Source organism: Oryctolagus cuniculus, chromosome 7 (genome assembly GCF_051225735.1).
Source record: "Oryctolagus cuniculus isolate XC-2025 breed Fujian yellow rabbit chromosome 7, ASM5122573v1, whole genome shotgun sequence".
In the NCBI taxonomy this organism is placed as follows: Eukaryota; Metazoa; Chordata; class Mammalia; order Lagomorpha; family Leporidae; genus Oryctolagus; species Oryctolagus cuniculus.
In genome coordinates, this window is record NC_142873.1 from 44,508,918 (window position 1) to 44,527,055 (window position 18,138).

Sequence of the window (18,138 nt, forward strand, 5' to 3'; positions counted from 1 at the left end):
GCACAGGAGGCTCCTCCTCTCTGGGCTGCCTTCCCATACCCAGAGCAGTGGGCAGCCTGCAGCCTCTCTTCGTGCAATGACCTGACACGACCTCTGGGTGGCGCTCCCTGACCACTGGGCACAAGCCCTGCCGGCCTCCCAGGGAGCTTGGCCCTGCACCTCAAGGAGACACCTTTCCATCTTACTTCGTGTGTGTATGGGGGGGGGGGTTCACCTCTTCTCTTGATCCCCCACAGCATTTTTCACTCCTACATGTCACCTAACCCTGACCAAGAAGGAACAGGGCAGGGAGGGGGCCTCCCCATTTCCAGGACGTGGAGACTGAGGCCCCAACAGGTGTCTGGATCTACACAGGAAGAACACATTGGGAGCAGACCCTGCGTCCAGTGTTCAAACCTCCTAGAGCAGGACCATTTTCCTGTGAAGTCAATTTTTTAAAAAAATAAATATAAATATTTATTTATTTATTTATTTGAAAGTTAGAATTATAGAGAGGGGCAGACATCTTCCATCTGCTTACTTACTCCCTGGTTGGCCATACCAGCCAGGACTGGGCCAGGCTGAAGCCAGGAGCTTCATCTGGGTCTCCCACATGGGTGACAGGGGCCCAAACACTTGGCCATCTTCTGCAGCTTTCCCCAGACCATCAGCAGGGAGCTGGATTGGAAGTGGAGCAGCTAAGACATAAACCAACGCCAGTACAGCATGCCGGCACTGCAGACAGCAGCTTAATCTGCTACGCCACAGCACCAGCCCCGATCCAGTGAAATCTCAAGCAAAACTCAAAGTGATCAGCTAAAAGCTGGGAAGCCTGCCCGGCCCCCACCCAGAGGACTCCATCTTTTGCAGAGCACCTGAGGTCCCTCTCCGAGTCTTGGAGCTCCACAGCCCAGGTGTGAAAGCCAAAACATGCAGCAGCTTTGCTAGAGGCAGATGCTGCAGACTGAGGTTAGAGCCACCCAACGGAACAGGAAGAGAATCCCCAGGGCCTCAGCCGCCCACGGCCCCAACCCGGCCGTGGTCCCAGAGGAGGGAGCGGGGTGCGAGACGCCTCACTTTTCTCCAGCTTGAACGGCTGAGCCGGAGGGGGGATGGCCCAGAAGGTGTCGCTGTCCAGGCTGCGCAGTGAATGCACAGGGATGGTGGGCAGCTGGCCAAAATCGACGGACATGACCGCAGCCCAGGTGTCCACCCTGTCCAGTATCCAGCACCTGGCCGGAGGCAAGGAGGGCAAGAGGTGAGGGCTGTCCTGCCCCATGCCACGCACACAGCCTTCAGCAAAGCGGTGTGGAGGGGAGGCTGGGAGGCGGGCAGCTAGTTTGCTCCACCTCTGCCCTCCTTGGGCAGGGAGGTGATCCTAGGCAGAGATGAGCCGGAGGGAAGAACCTAGAGCCAGAGGAGGAGAAGTGAGGGGTGCGGAGTGGCTCTTCCGGCAGGCTCTCCCATGCCCTCCAACCTGTCCCAGGCATAGCTGCGGTCGCCTAGGCGGTTCTCAGTGAGACAGCAGGTCCCCCGCGGCAGGGTGGATGCACCAGGTAGGGCTGCTGCTCCTCGGCCCTGGCCAGGGTGCTGCACAGCATCTGCATGTTCTGGTGCAGGCTCACCCTGGCGGCCACCCTGGGCTCACTGGCCCTCGTTACCACACTTGCTGCAGGAAGGTTCCCACAGAAGCCCAAGAGGGCCACCGGCCAGCCCGTACCTCAGTGACGTGCGTGGCAGGACACCACCAGTCGGCAGCAGCCCGACGGGCCCGTGAACATGGCAGATGAGGGCCAGCCAGTGCAGGTCCTGGAAGCATCCCCTCAGCAGCACGGGGAAGGAGCTCCTGGGTGGGGGGTGAGGGGGCCAAGGGCAAGGAGGGGAACAGGGAAGCAGGTGCATGAGGAGGGAAGGGGACTAACACCTGCCCTGTGGATGCTGGGCGGGCGGGGATGGGTCACCCTCTGCAGGAGGCAGGGGCAGACAAGCACCCAAGGCACCATGATACAGAGGGGAGGAGTGGCGGTGCAGTGGGCACAGGGGCTGGTGGGCTGGGGAGGGGGAGCAGCTGGCAGCTCTGCACAGACAGGCAGATGCCCTGGCTGGGTGGGCGTGCAGCCTGCCACAGGGACTCACGGACCTCTGCTGTCCACCAGGCAGGACATGCAATGAGCCCAGAGCCCCTCCCTGCGTCCACGCCCTGCCAGCACTGCCCCTACTCCTGCCCCAGTCACCTGCGGCCATGAAGGCCACAGCCATGAGAGGCCACACAAGACCCGCAGGGGCCGCAGCATGTCCAGCCCAGCAGGCGACCCGGCCTCTCCCTGGCATGAGGACTGGGGTCCGGGGCCAGGTACAGCAGCTGCTAGGGGCCTTTGGCCTGGTGGCCTTTCTGTACCGTGCTCACCTCATTTCCATGGGAACTGCCAAGAAGGCTGCCCTCAGCCTCTCTGTCTCACAGGGCTCGACGCAAGCCACAGGAGCGAGCTGTGCACACACCGGAAGGCAGAAGGTGAAGTCCTGGAGGGAGCGCACGGCTCTTGTCCCCTCCCCCCCACCCGCCCTGCCCCGGCCTTGGCCCGGCCCACCACGTGGGGAAGGCGGGCCGGAGGACATCCTCTGAGAAAGCATCTTGGGGCAAGAAGGGGAAGGAGTGCTTCCTACACATGGGGGGTGGGGAGGGCATGCGGCTGTGGGGAGCTGGGGCCCCGCGCGGGCTGGGGGCTGTGAAGGGGGGGTCTCGGAGCGGATGGCAGCTCAGGACCTCACCAGCAGCGGCTTTGCAAGCTCCTCCCCAGAGAAAAAGAAAAGACAGCCCTCAGTGTCTTAATAGCTCTGAGACCGGAGACAGCAGCACTGGCCCCTGTGCCAACACAGGCGTCAACCCAAAGACAAGGCTCTCAGAAAGTGGGACGGGGCCGGCGGCGGGGCCGGGGGGGAAGCCGCTGCTCGGGACACTGGCCTCCCACACCAGAGTGCTGGTTCGAGTGCCAGCTGCTCTGCCTCTGATCCAGCTGCCTGCTAATGTGCCTGGGAGAACAGACGATGATGGCCCAACTGCTTGGGTCTTTACCACCCACGTGGGGGACCCGGGTGGAATTCTTGGCTCCTGGCTTCAGCCTGGCCCAGCCCTGGCTGTTGCTGCCATTTGGGGAGTGAACCAGCAGATGGAAGATCCCTCTCTGTCTCCCTCTCTGTTGCTCTTTCAAATAAATAAATCTTAAAAAAAAAAAAAGAAGAAAGGAAGGGTAGGTAGGGAGGCTGCTGCCAGGCCATGCTCCATGGGGTGGGGCCTACGTTCCCAGATGAGCTGGAGGTGGAGCGAGGCACGGCCAGCACTGCCTCCCTTGGGCAGGACCCTGTGGACAGCTCTTGGGGGAAAGAGAAGAGACGGGGGAGGATGGCGGTGCTGGGAGGAGGCGGGAGGAGGGCTAAAGGTGTCTTGCCACTGGTACAACCACGCAGCACCAACCCATGCTGGCTCCCCACCCCCTGCCCCCATCATCCTCACCTGCAAATCTCCCAACCCTAGAAATACGCAAGGACCTGCCCCCCACTCTCTGCCGTGTGTATAGCCACTGCGCAGGAGCACTCGGCACCACAATCCCCCGCAGGCCCTGGGAAGCCCACTGCTCGCCCGTGCCCACTCAGTGCGGCTGCCTCTTCATCACCGGACACAGGGGTGGTCAGACAGGCAATCCCCATGTCATAGCTCGCCCTCCCCACCTCCCTGCAGGCCCCGCCTCCTCCCCCACCGTCCCCCTCCCGTGGGGACCTTTCCCCTATGGACGAACGAAGACCCTGACTTGACCCCACATCTGCTCTGCTCACTTCACACAGGCACAGTCAGGAGCGCTGGCTGCTTCCACACCGTCCCCTCCGCTCAGGCGTCCTGTGAGCTGCCAGGGCTGGTGGCTCCTCTCGGGCCCCTGGCTGCTGGTAATGTTCTACCCACTCCCTCTTCCCTGCCTCCCGGTGGCCCCGGCTGGTTTTCCCTCCTCTCCCAGCTCGGCCACTGGAGGCTGGCACATCCCAGGCCTGGGCGCGTCCCCACAGCCATGTCCAAGGCTGCCTCCTGTTCCAGAGTTTCCTGTGCAGGGGCACACCACGACGCTCCAAGGCGGCTCTCCAGCCCCGCCCCTCTCTGGGATCCTGCCCAGATGTGGAGCTGCCACCTGACAGACAGCTGGGAGGCCCACACACAGTGTGCCCAGCACAGACCCTCCCCAGGCTCCGTCAGCCTGGCTTTCTCAATGGCATCACAATGGACAAGGTGGTTCTGGCCAAACTCATTTGTCCCCACTCCCCACAGCACACAGATCAGCACCCAGTTCCTCCAAACACACCGAAGCCCTGTGTTCCCCTCTTGCCACTCCTGCCAGACACTGCCACCTCCTACCAGCCGTCAGCAATGGCCTCCAGGATGCTCCCGGCTGCCACGCTCGCCCCACAACCCAACGGCCTGCAGGCAATGCCACTTTTTGTTTTCTGTTTTAAGATTTATTTACTTGAAAGGGAGAATTACAGAGACTGAGGGAAAGGTAGAGAGAGAGAGACATCTTCTATCTGCTGGTTAACTCCCTCAAATGGCCACGAAAGCAGGGGCTGAACCAGGTCAAAGCCAGGAGCCAGGAGCTCCATCTGGTGTCCCACGTGGGTACAGGGACCCTAGCACTTGGCCATGTTCCCTGCCCTCCCTGGCACCGCAGCAGGGAGCTGGATCGGCAGTGGAGCAGCCGGGACTCAAACCAGCGCTCATATAGGACACTGGCATCGCACACAGCAGCTTAACCTGCTGAGCCACAAGGCCAGCCCTGCAACGCCGTTTTTTAAAAGTTGTTGTGTGGATTTTTTTCCTAAAGACTTATTTGTTTTATTTATTTATTTATTTGAAAGGTAGAGTTACAGAGAGGCAGAGGCAGAGGCAGAGGCAGAGAGAGAGAGAGAGAGAGAGAGAGAGAGAGAGATCTTCCATCCACTGATTCATTCCCCAAATGACCACAACAGCCAGAGCTGGGCCAATCCCAAGCCAGAAGCCTGAAGCTTCCTCTGAGTCTCCCACATGAATGCAGGGTCCCAAGTACTGGGGCATCTTCTGCAGCTTTCCCAGGTCATAGCAGAGAGTTGGATCAGAAATGGAACAGCTGGGACTCGAACTGGTGCCCATATGGGTTGCTGGCACTGCAGACCAGGGCTTTAACCTGCTACACCACAGCACTGACCTCACTACCCCATGTTTTACAAATGGAAATCAGATCCCATTACACCAGTACCAGAATCGCCTGTGTCTTCCCACTGTGCTCACATCAGATCTCCCAGTCTGCACTGGGCCTGCCAGGGCCACTGCCCTGCCCCTCCTTCCCGCGCTCCCTCCCCCAGGCTCACCTCCTGCCACTGACAGGCCTCCTCCCTCTGTCTAGATTGCTCTGGCCTTCCTAGCTGGTGCGGACCCAACTGCCCACCCAGGGGCCACCCTCAGAAGTACCCGCAGCATGCCGGTTCCACCTATCTTATTTTAGCTCATACCTGTTACTAGCTTTTTTTTTTTTTTTTTAAGATTTATTTACTTTACTTGAAAGTCACAGTTACACACAAAGAGAAGGAGAGGCAGAGAGAGAGAGAGGGAGAGAGAGAGAGAGGTCTTCCATCCGCTGGTTCACCTTCCAGATGGCCACAACAGCCGGAGCTGTGCCAATCCGAAGCCAGGAGCCAGGAGCTTCTTCCAAGTCTCCCACGCAGGTGCAGGGGTCCAAGGCTTTGAGCCACCTTCTACTGCTTTCCCAGGCCATAGCAGAGAGCTGGATCAGAAGTGGAGCAGCCGGGATCTGAACCGGCGCCCATATGGGATGCTGGCACTGCAGGTGGCGGCTTTACCCGCTGTGCCACAGCGCCGGCCCCTCTGACACCAGCTTTTCCTGCCTTCCCACCGGAACAGAAGCTTCTCAAGAACAGAATCACAATCACACTCCCCTGCCAGCAATGACCTTGAATGCTGACAGCACCAGGCCTGGAGAAAGCCTGGCACAGGACGCGCTCAGTGAAGACAAGGAAGACACAGATGACTAAAAAAAAAACCTACATGGGGGATTGTATAACTTTTTGCAAGAAAGCAAACTTACGTTTCATCTCCGTTCTCCAGGAACTTTCTGAAGTACCCTCATGCGGGCGGGGGATGAAGAAAGTCAACACAAAAGGTGCTGGGGCGGGTTCTCGGCTCTCTCGGCCGTGCCTTCCTCTTCTGTTCTCTACTGCACCTGCCTGGATGTGACGCTCTGGTTGGGCTGGCAGCAGGCACTTGAGCCCTGCAGCAGGATAGCAGAGCGGCCAAGAGTGGGGGTTCTAGGGCCTGCCTGGGCGCCAGGCCTGGTTCTAGGACCGACTGTCTGCTTAACTCGGGGTGAGCCCCTTGGTGTCTGCACTGGCAGAACAGGAGGGTCACGGCGCCCACTTCCCTGCACTAACGCACCCTCCTCCAGCTGAGCGTGGAAGGGGCCTTTAATTTAGAATTTCATTCTGAATCCCAACCCCAAGAACCAATTCACAGATAAAAGATGGTTATTAGCTCAGAAACATTTTAAATCATTTTGGGCTTAATTGTTATTCTCATGATTTAAGAGATACACATGACAAGCCCAATTTTGACAGTGTGTGAAATTAAGTTTCAGAGGACAAGCGACATAATTATCATCCAGTCAGCACAGCAGGCACACCCCCAGAAACAGGATGCTGGGAACGCACTGTGGCCACGTGGGAGCCACAGAGAGCAAGGCAGCCTCGCCGCAGCTGCCACCCAGCTGATTCCAATGCAGTCCCACGGCCGTGACCGTGCAGGAACCAGCCCAGACCTGTCAACAGCTGGGATTCTCCCTTCCCTGAGCTCTGGGACATTCCTACCAGCTGGCCCGCTGTGCCAAGAGCTCCAGCTGCTCCAGAATTAGCTGGTGGGTCTGAGCAGGGAGAGCATAGACAGCAAGGGCTGGGGTGGGGGTGGGGGAGGGAGGTGCCCCCACACGCACACCAGGCCCTGACCCTACTCACAGCACCCCCAGGGCGGGAGCCGCTGCCCAGCCCGCAGCCTTGCGTCTGCTCACTGCCGCCCTCCAGATGGCTGCTGGCCCCCTGGGCCGTGTCTCCTCATGGTCCCCATCTCTGCCTGGGGAACTACACTTGGGGTCCCTAAGGGGTGCATACACCTGGGGTACCTAAGAAGTGCATTGTTTTTAAAAGGTATATTTAGGGGCCAGCACTGTGGCATAGTGGGTTAAGCCTCCACCTGCAGTGCCAGCATCCCATATGGGCGCTGATTTGAGTCCTGGCTGCTCCACTTCCGATCCAACTCTCCACTATAGCCTGGGAAAGCAGTAGAAGATGGCCCAAGTCTTTGGGCTCCTGCACCCACACGGGAGACCCAGAAGATGCTCCTGACTCCTGGATTCAGATCATCACAGCTCTGCCTGTTGCGGCCATCTGGGGAGTGAACCAGCGGATGGAAGACCTCTCTCTTTTTCTCTCTGCCTCTGCCTCTCTGTAACTCTGCCTTTCAAATAAAATAAATAAATCTTTAAAAAAAGTAAAATAAAATAAGTGGAAAAGGAAGAAGTACATGATTTTAAAAAATAAAGATATATTTATTTATTTGAAAGACAGAGATACAGAGAGGCAGAGGCAGAGAGACAGACGTCTTCCATCCGCTGGTTCACTGCCCAGATGGCCGCAATGGCTGAAGCTGCGTTGATCCAAAGCCAGGAGCCAGGTGCCAGGAGCCTTCTCCAGGTTTCCCATATGGGTGCAGGGGCCCAAAGACTTGGGCCATCTTCTGCTGCTTTTCCAGGCCATAGCAGAGAGCTGGATCAAAAGAGGAGCAGCCGGGACTCGAACCGGCACCCATATGGGATGCTAGCGCTGCAGGCTGGAACTCTAACCCACTGCACCACAGTGCTGGCCCCTATTAATTTTTTTTTAAAGAATAAACTTTTGACTTTACTGATTCCTTCTATTATAGTCTTATTTTTCAACATTTCAATATATACTATATAGATTCATGAGACTATTTTAACAAGTTCATGAAAATGGAATTAAAAGAAATTTATTTTGTTGCAAAAATTTGGAAATACATGCATTTTTTAAAAGGTTTATTTTTATTTATTTGAAAGACAGAGTTACAGAAAGAAGTAGAGACGGAGAGAGAGGGGTCTTCCATCTGCTGGTTCACTCCCCAGATGGCAGCAACAGCCGAGCTGCACCGATCCGATGCCAGGAGCCAGGAACTTCCTCCGGGTCTCCCACGTGGGTGCAGGGGCCCAAGGACTTGGGCCATCTTCTACTACTTTCCCAGGCCACAGCAGAGAGCTGGATTGGAAGACGAGCAGCCGGGTCTCGAACCGGAGCCCATATAGCCCATATGGGATGCCGGTGCTTCAGGCCGGGCTTTAACCCGCTGCGCCACAGCGCCGGCTCCTATGCATATTTTTTCTTAACACATATTTTCCACGAACTTTTTGAAGACTCCTTGTACCCATGGATTCAATTTTTATTTATTTATTTATTTATTTATTTATTTATTTATTTTTTGCAGAGCCAACACTGCAACACAGATTAAGCTGCTGCCTGCAATACCAGCATCCAAAGTGAGCGCTGACAAGTCCCGCCTGCTCTACTTCCCATCCAGCTCCCTGCTAAGGCTCCTGGGAAAGCAGTGGAGGATGCTCCAGGTACTTGGGCCCCTGCACCCAGGTGGCAGAGCTGACGGAGCTCGGGGCTCCTGTTGTAGCCATCTGAGGATGAAGCAGCAGACAGAAGGGCTCTTTGTATTTCTGTCTGTCTCTAATTCTGCCTTTCAAATAAACAAATTCTTTAAAAAATAAACTTATATCTTAATTCCATTTTCCTTACACTTCTAAAGTAGCCTCATACTTCTTTTTTCAATCGACTTTTTTTTTTTTTTTTAATTTATCTGAAAGGTAGAGTTACAGACAGCGAGAGGGAGAAACAGAGAAAGGTCTTCCATCTGCTGGTTCACTCCCCAATTGGCCGCAACAGCTGGAGCTACGCTGATCCGAAGCCAGGAACCAGGTGCTTCCTCCCAGGTCTCCCACGCGGGTGCAGGGGCCCAAGCATTTGGGCCATCTCTACTGCTTTCCCAGGCCACAGCAGAGAGCTGGATCGGAAGTGGAGTAGCCAGGACCAGAACCGGTGCCCATATGGGATGCCAGCACCGCAGGCGGATGATTAACCCACTGTGCCACTGCACCTGCCCCTCAATCGACTTCTTTAATCAACTCATAATTCATTCCTTTTCAATTTTCCTTCTTCGCTCGTTTAAGATTGAACTAAGTATTACTTTCACTGTATCCCAAACTTCTCATTGGTAATATTTTCTTTTTTTGCTCAGTTCTAAGTATTTTTAAATATCTGTTAGGATTTCTTCTTTGACCCACGTGTTGTTTACCTAGGAATGTGTTTTTAGGTTTCCAAATGTGGGGCTGGTGTTGTGGCACAGTGAGTTAAACTGCTGCCAGCAATGCCATACTCGCATACCAGAGTGCCAGTTCAAGTCCTGGCTGCTCGGTTTCCAATACAGCTCCCTGCTAATGCTCCTGGGAAAACAGCATAAGATGGCCCAAATGCATGGGCCCCTGCACCCATGTGGGAGCCCTGGATGGAATTCCTGGCTCCTGGCAACAGCCTGGCTCAGCCCTGACTGTTGTGGGTGTTTGGGCAATGAACCAGTGAACGGAAGCTCTCTCTCACTCTGTCTCTGTCACTCTGCCTTTCAAATAAATAAAATAATTAAAAAAAAAAAAAAAACTTCCCAGTGTATGGGAATTGTGTGTCCTGGTTACTCAAGCCAGTGTTAATAGCACTGTTACTGCTCCCCCCTCCCCTCTGCCCGCCCCCTATAAGAGACAGCAAGTGAGACCCACAGGTCCCTCTCAGTTCCCCGTCCTGGGAGCACAGGACGAAACTCACCCTCAACAACTGCGGGACAGAGGAATGCACTAACCGTTTCCAGCACCGCAGTGGCGGATGACAGAGGACAAGGCCAGAGAAAAGGGAGGCCCAGAAGCCTCCCCACCCCCCACCCCGGCCCATCTTCCACTGTTTTCCCAGGCCATAGCAGGGAGCTGAACTGGAAGTGAAGCAGCCGGGACTCAAACCAGTGCCCACACGGGATGCCGGCACTGCAGGTGGTGGCAGCTTTACCTGCTACGCCACAGCAGCAGCCCCTGGTAAAGATCTTAAAGGCTGTCTTATCCAGCCCCGGCTCCTGCCGCCTCCACTGTGAGACTGGACGAAGGAGGGGAGACCCAGGAAGCAGCCAGGACACGGGCCAGCTGGCCGCTGGGGGCGGGGGGGGGGGGCTGCTCCACCCAGTCAGGGCTCCTCCTGGGGTCTCCTGCTGGAATTCAGTCTCTGCTTGTGGAAGAGCTTGCTGTTCAGCTCCTGGATCCCGAGGGCCACCGCCTGCACCGAGCCCAGGCTGACAAACGCAAAGCTGTGAAGCAAGGCAGAGAGGGTGCCCGGGCCCCGGGCTTCTTCCATGCAGGAGCTGCCACGCTGGCCGCACAAGCTGGCCAAGAGGGTGGCAGACTTGGGCCCCGGCTCGGGCAACGTGAGGGACCACGTGAAGCAGAGAGAGGACGTGACCAGAAAAACAGCAAGGTCCTGGGGCCAGTGAGCCAGGGCTGTACTGACGAGCCAGCAGCAGTGCTGAGCCGGGGGCTGTGAACATGGGCAGTGGTGGCCAGGGTGTCACTCTGCACAGCACCCTGGGCGCAGCCTGGGGCACCGCAGGCCGGGCTGCAACATCAGGGCATGGGGCAAAGCGGAGAGCGAGGAGAGGAAGCGCTTCCCAAAGCAAACCAGGCACACGGGCCGCTGCCGCCTGCAGCCGTTCCGTGTCTGTGCACACGCACAGGGCTGTAGTCCCGCGGGAGACAGAAAGCGAGTGAAAGACAAGGACACCCTGAGGCACCACGTACAGCCCGTTCTCCAGGTTTCAGATCCCCAGCCAGGCCACCTGCACCCATTCAACACCTACTTAACGAAAATCCATGATGTGCTGTGGGTGCCAGGTTTTGTGCTAAGCGCTGCAAATGCAGACACACAAGACAGACTTCCATGACGCTCCACGGTCGAGAGAGAGGTACAGAGAAGTCGTCAGAGTACTGAACATTTCATCACAGGGTGATAATTCCCCAAAAAGGAAGCATGGGTGGCTACAGGGGCACATGCCGTGGGTATTTAACCCAGATTCAGAGGTGGTCAGGGCCGGCTCCCAGGAGGAGGTGACTTCTACTGCTTCTCAACTGTTGGGATAGGGCCACAGTCCCCCATAGCCCCAGGCTGCTTCCCTCTCCAGTGAACCCTGGCCCCATTCCCTCCCAGCCTGCCCCTCCCCTACTCTGAGATAAAGTCTACACTGCCCTCACACACTCCTGAACTACACCCTAGTTTTCTCTTTTCTGCCGAACTTGTAGAAAGAGCTGCCTGATGCCTCCATGTCCTCCAGCCCTCTCCCTCCTGACTCGGTCGTGCCCTACGGATTCTGCTTTCCCGAGGGCCAGATAGCGCCCAGCGCCCACCAGGGGCTTCAGCCTCGGCTCTCAGCTCCCCCTGAGCCCCGCCGCTCCACCAGGGCTGTGCCATACCCAGATTTCCTAAAACAAAAGAAAATTGAATCTTCCCCAAAAAAACTATTTTGGAAAACAAACAAACAAAACGTGTATTTACACAATCTTTTAACAGCAACTTTTTTTTTTTTTTTTTTTGGACAGGCAGAGTTAGACAGTGAGAGAGAGACAGAGAGAAAGGTCTTCCTTTTTCTGTTGGTTCACTGCCCAAATGGCTGCTACGGCCGGCGCACCACACTGGTCAGAAGGCAGGAACCAGGTGCTTCTTCTGGTCTCCCATGGGGTGCAGGACCCAAGCACTTGGGCCATCCTCCACTGCCTTCCTGGGCCACAGCAGAGAGCTGGACTGGAAGAGGAGCAACCAGGACAGAACCGGCAGCCCAACCGGGACTAGAACCCGGGGTGCCGGCGCCGCAGGTGGAGGATTAGCCTAGTGAGCCGCGGCGCCGGCCTTAACAGCAACTCTTACGAATCTCGAGTCACTTTGCTGGCTGAAGAAAAGAGAAATGCATTCCGTAGAACTCGCTCTTCTCCGTCTCCCGTGTTTATACTACATTTAAATGCGAGTTTCCCAGCTTGCTTCGCTCTTCCACATTTAATGTTTTTACACATGGCTCTCCAAGATGCTGAGCTCCCAGCCGTTTGCGAGCACAAGCAGTGCGTGCTTAGCATTTCAGTTACGAAGCTCTTCCACAAGCCTCGTCCCACCCAGTCTCTCTGCCCACCCTGGGGGGCGCTGTTACCACCACCCTCACCTCACAGTGGCGCAAGGGAAAGACCACAGAGGTAAACCAACTCCCCCAAGACTGCACAGCCAGTTAAGAATCAGGAGCTGGGGCCAGCGCTGTGGCGTAGTAGGTTAATCCTCTGCCTGCAGGGTTGGCATCCCATGTGGGTGCCAGTTCTAGTCCTGGCTGCTCCACTTCCAGTCCAGCTCTCTGCTCCTGGGAAAGCAGCAGAAGATGGCCTAAGTGCTTGGGCCCCTGCACTCACGTGGGAGACCCGGAAGAAGCTCCTGGCTCCTGGCTTTGGCCTGGTTCAGTCCAGGTCATTGTGGCCATTTAGGAAGGTGAACCAGTGAATGGAAGATCTCTCTCTCTCTCTCTCTCTCTCTCTCTCTCTCCCCTCTCTCTCTGTAACTCTGCTTTCAGATCAATAAAGAAATCTTAAAAAAAAAAGTTAGGAGTTGAAAGCAAGGCTTCTAACTTCAAATCCTACCTTCTTTCCATTTATCGTGCCAAACTGCAGCTTTCCTTTCCGGTGTCACCATTACTAGAAGAGGAAACTGCTATTTTGTATCTTTTGTAGCTGGCATCAGGAAACTGAAGCTCTAGGCCAAACCCAGCCCGCCACTTTTTGTCAATAAAGTTTTATTGAAACACAGCCATGTACACTCACTGACTTACTGTGCACAGCTGCCTCCATGCTGCCTCAGAGGGCCGAGTGTTTGCCATGGACACAGATGGGCCTTCAAACGCAGAAGCCATGAACTTGCTGATCCTTTACAGAAAACGTTTGTCAACGTTTTCTCTACAGCAATGGTTCTGAGAGCTGACTGCAGATGAGATTCCACTTGGAGTTATCCTTTCCTCCCTCCCTCCCTCCCTTCCTTTATTTTACTACCAGTGCAATGCCTAGCCCACCCCAGATAAACAAAATTGCTGGGTTTCTGACTGGAGCGTGCATATTTCTTAAAAGCACCCCAGACGATTTTAATCTGCAACCAAGGTCAAAAACCGTTCTGAACCATCAGGTGATTCAGGAAGCTCTGCTTTTCAGAAACTGCTTGCGGGCGGGAGGAGAGGACCCCTCCCCCACCCCCATGGAACTTCAATCCGTGTGTCCTGAGGCCACTGCACCGGCACAGGCTGCTGCTGCCACGACACCGACACCGATGATCGGGAATTCCTAGAATCCGAAGGCATGCCCTCACTGGGGCTTTTTTCTTCTTCCTCTCCATGGCTGCATCTGCTTATTTTAAAATGTGTTGATGGATCACAGATTTGAAGAAGCCCTGGTATAGTAAGCTAAAATTGCCTCCCGTCCCTTTGGGACTCCTTTATAGATAGCTATTTTAAATAATGAAAATAACTTATTAGGATTTTTTAATTATAAAAACATTAAGTGTTTGTTGGAGAAATATTTAAAAACCACAGATAAGCAAAACAGAAATATCAGCAGTGACCCCCCACACACACACACACACTGCTGGCCCCTGTGGAGGTCACGGGTCGGTGGTGCTCTCTGCTTCCTGACGGTTTCACTCCCCGGCACGTCCCTCACAGGCCACCGTCTGCAGCCACTTCGCCGAAGGGCTCCACAGCGGTACTAACCACGGCCCCAGCACAGACAGGCGCTCACTGCGGTCCCCCATGCGCTAAGAACCAGGAGGGCAGCGACGTGGCACCGGACACCAGGCAGCGCACAGAGGAAGTGCAAGTCAAGCTGTGTGAACTGTGGGGCCCTGGCGTCCCACACCCAGAGATGCTCCACACGCGTGCGCACACACACACGTGCCAGCCGCTTCACCAAAGCCCTGCTAGGGGCAGTGAACGCTGAGAAAATATTAGTGTGAACCATGACGTGGGAAATGGGGGTGTTAGCAGGTTCACGATGGTCCAATACAGACCATTCCAGATAGTGCGATTTAAGCTTCGGGGTGACTACCGGCCGGTAAACAGGCTGTGGTAGACTCCTACAGAGAAGTGCTGCTACTGACGACAGCTGCCAGTGCCGACGTGGGCACATCTCTAAAATACGTGGAATGACAAAAGTCAGAGAAAAACACACGGAGAACAGGAAGGGACCGAGCGCTCCCTGCCATTCACCCCCACACCTGTCATTGCCAAGGACCACTCGCCCCGCACGCCGACCCAGTCCCATCTCCCTGCTCATCCTCTCCAGGGCTGGGGTCCTCAGACCCTGCCCCCCTCCCTCTCCTGCAACTCAGCCCCTCCCATGCATCCTGTCCCACTCCCACCTGCAGTGTCCTTGCTGAGACACCAGGGTCCCCCACTGCACTGCGCCAAGCGCCTGTGGCATTCCTACTCCCTATTCCTCGTCAGCAGCACCCCCACCCCCCAGAAGCACTGCACAGGCCTGCCACGCCCTCTTCCTACTCTGCAGATAGGATAGCCGTGGCTCTACTCACAGCGATGAGAAGCAACCAAAGGGGAACCCCCAGCCCTCCCCGCGTCTGGACCGCTGTGCCTCGCACCGATGCCTGCTGCCCGCCTTCTCAAGCCTCTGGGCCCTGCACACACACCAGCTCTAATTCCTCCGTCTCAACACTCATGTGCACGCCGCGCCCTGGCCCTCACAGCCCCTCCTGCTGCCATCCTTGATTATTAAAGCCCTTGAAGAAGCCCCCCCGTGCGCACCGGCTCCACTTCTCATTCCTGCACTCAGCAGGATTTACGAAGCGCCAGCTCTGCTAGAGATGGTTTCGGTGCAGCAGAGTAGACGGTGGAGCGTTCTGAACCGACTGTGATGTGGTCTGAGGAAGATCCAGAATCACAAATAAAGCCGGGGCCGGCTCTGTGGCACCGGCATCCCATATGGGCGCCAGTTTGAGACCCGGCTGCTCCACCTCTGATCCAGCTCTCTGCTGTGGCCTGGGAAAGCAGTAGAAGATGGCCCAAATCCTTGGGCCCCTGCACCCACATGGGAGAGCCAGAAGACGCTCCTGGCTCCTGGCTTCGGATCAGCACAGCTCCAGCCATTGTGGCCATCTGGGGAGTGAACCATCAAATGGAAGACCTTATTCTCTCTCTCCCTCTCTCTCTCTCTCTGCCTCTCCTCTCTCTGTGTAACTCTGACTTGCAAATAAATAAATAAATAAATCTTAAAAAAAAATAAAGCCAACTGCTATCAGCCAAAAAGGAGAGAGAGAACAGACAGACCCCCCTGTGTCCCGTGCTCATCTTCTCTGGAGTAGATAAATCGTGGGGAGGAGGAGTAAGTGATGTGAGTGGTGAGTATGACCGTGGCAAGTGGGAGAGAGACATGAGCCAGAGAGCATAAGACGAGGGGACGCTGCGATCTAGGGAGAAGGGCCAGGGAGGGCCCTGCGAGGGTGACCCTGGGAGCAGAGGAGGCTCAGCCGCAGGAATAGCAGGTGCAAAGGCCCTAAGGCCGGCTGGAGGCTTAGCAAGGATATACGGGCTCGGCTGCAGGGGCCTGAGCAGGTAAGGATGTGTGGGGGAGGGGAGCAGCTCACATCTGGCCTTACTGGGTTGCAGGGGGATGGGGGGGTGCTCTGAGCACTGAGACTCCCAAGTGAAGGGGCACCAAGACCTGCTGACCATCCCTCAGGCTCGCTCCCGCCGCTGTGTGGGGACTGAAGAGGAACAGGTAGAGGGGGATAAGCTAAGAGGCCCCTGCCGTCTTCCAGCGAGACTCCACGGTGGCTGGGATAGGATGTGCTCAGATTTGGACATAGCTGCCTTTCTGTCATTAAAAACAAACCAAAAAAACCCAAAGATACATAGAAGTAGAGTACAATGAGCCCTCTAAACCCATCCCGAGCCTCAACCACCACTACTGCTGTGCCGTAACTGGTGCATTTTTCTGTCCCCAGGTACTGTACCGCTTTACAGGGTGCCTTCTTACACAGACACGGTGCCATCAGCAAAGTAAGAAAGCTAACAAAACTTCTGTGTGAACAGTGAGCAAGAACTTTCACCACTTGTCTCAAAAGTATCTGATTTTATCCCCGTCAGGATTAACACAAGGTCCAAAGTCTCTTCTACATCTCTGTAAATATCTTCCGACCCCTCCTTTCTCCTTCCGGGGTCCTGAGTGGACACGGGCCCAGCTACCTGCAGACCAGAGCACTGTTGCTTTATGGCAGCACCAACCTGATCTTCCACTCCCTCTACGCCTGGAAACCAGCCCCAGGGCTTGATCAGGTACAACACACGCGTGCTTTGTTTTCTTTCAGCTAGGATACAGAGGAGGTGGTCATCTTCAGGCCACATCACTTTTTTTTTTTTAACAGGCAGAGTGGACAGTGAGAGAGAGAGAGACAGAGAGAAAGGTCTTCCTTTGCCATTGGTCCACCCTCCAATGGCCGCCGGGGCCAGCACACCGCGTTGATCCGAAGCCAGGAGCCAGGTGCTTCTCCTGGTCTCCCACGCAGGTGCAGGGCCCAAGCACTTGGGCCATTCTCCACTGCCTTCCCTGGCCACAGCAGAGAGCTGGCCTGGAAGAGGGGCAACCGGGACAAAATCTGGTGCCCCGACCGGGACTAGAACCCGGGGTGCCGGCGCCGCAGGCGGAGGATTAGCCTAGTAAGCCACAACGCCAGCCCAGGCCACATCACTTTAGGGAGCTCGTGTCTGGTGTCTCACCTCCAGTGACGCTATAGTTAGTTGGCAAGCTCGCACGGTGACACCAGTTTCCCTTCACTGTAAAATTGCCCCCAGCGTTGGTCCTCATGAAGCAAGCGTGTTCTCATGACCACTGTCTGACACAGGTATTTTACTGGGATTTGCAAAAATGGCGACTTTCTAATTCTTTTTACTTTTGAAAGGCAGAGAGAATGGGCACTTCCATCTACAGGTTCACTCCCCAAATAACCACAATGGCCAGGGCTAGACCAGGCTGAAGCCAAGAGCCAGGAATGCAACCCAGGCTCCCCACGTAGGTGGAAGGGACCCTATTACTTGAGCCATCACTGCTGTCTCCAAGGGTCTGCAAGCTGTAGTCAGACCCAGAGGTACAGAGGGCAGGTACTGTGACACGGACACGGGCATCTTAACCAGCAGCCTATGTACACACCTTGATCTCCTAATTCTAAAATTTCCTCGACATTTATGAGCTAGATTTCTTCTGCAAGCAACTTTCTAACATGCACTAGGGTTGTCTGCCCTGAAATAACATTTATGTTGGCAAAGCAGGATAAATACTTATTTTTTGCCTTTAGTTACCAAATTTTATATTGATAGACTACTGCCTTTCCATCTCCGACTGTACTGTTACTTCTGTTTATCTTTTCAGGTCTCCCACGTGGGTGGCAAGGACCCAGTGGCCTGACCCATCACCGCTGCCTCCCATGGCTCACAGCAGCAGGAAGGCAGACTCGGGAACGGAGCTGGGACTCGAACCCGGGCACTCGGCTAAAGGGCACAGGCCTTCAGCAGCACCTTAACCTCCAGGCCAAATGCTTGCCCCCAGTGTAGTATTTTTATTGCTCAAATGACCCATCTTTGGTCCACTGGACTTCCTCTTAGCTTACTCTTGGGTATTCTTCTTTGAAACATTCACATAAATAGTGTTACAGCTCTCCTCCACCCATCACAAGGCCTCGGTAACTTGAACTCACAGCTGTTCTGTTCTTTCGCACCCTCCTTGCCACCACGCTACTGCGAAACAAACCTCAAACACCACAATGACGCTTCATCCACAGACCCCACAGCACACACTCCAGGAAACACCAGCCCCACCTCCACACAAGACTCCCCTGTGTGTTCATTCTTTTTTTTTTTTTTTTAAGATTTAGCATTCAGAAATTTTTATTTTCACT

The 18,138-nt window shown here is 55.3% G+C and overlaps 1 protein-coding gene across 1 annotated transcript; it reads right to left on the reverse strand.

The window, feature by feature from the left end:
* Nucleotides 1-809: 809 nt before the first annotated feature.
* TDRD10 (tudor domain containing 10) lies at nt 810-13,986 on the reverse strand. The gene is given in 8 exon segments (XM_089299382.1): nt 810-1,211; nt 1,457-1,532; nt 1,535-1,617; nt 1,694-1,825; nt 2,387-2,466; nt 10,305-10,371; nt 10,373-10,474; nt 13,946-13,986. Coding segments are annotated over 8 exon segments (843 nt in total). The 3' UTR covers nt 810-949.
* Between the last annotated feature and the right edge of the window lie 4,152 nt (nt 13,987-18,138).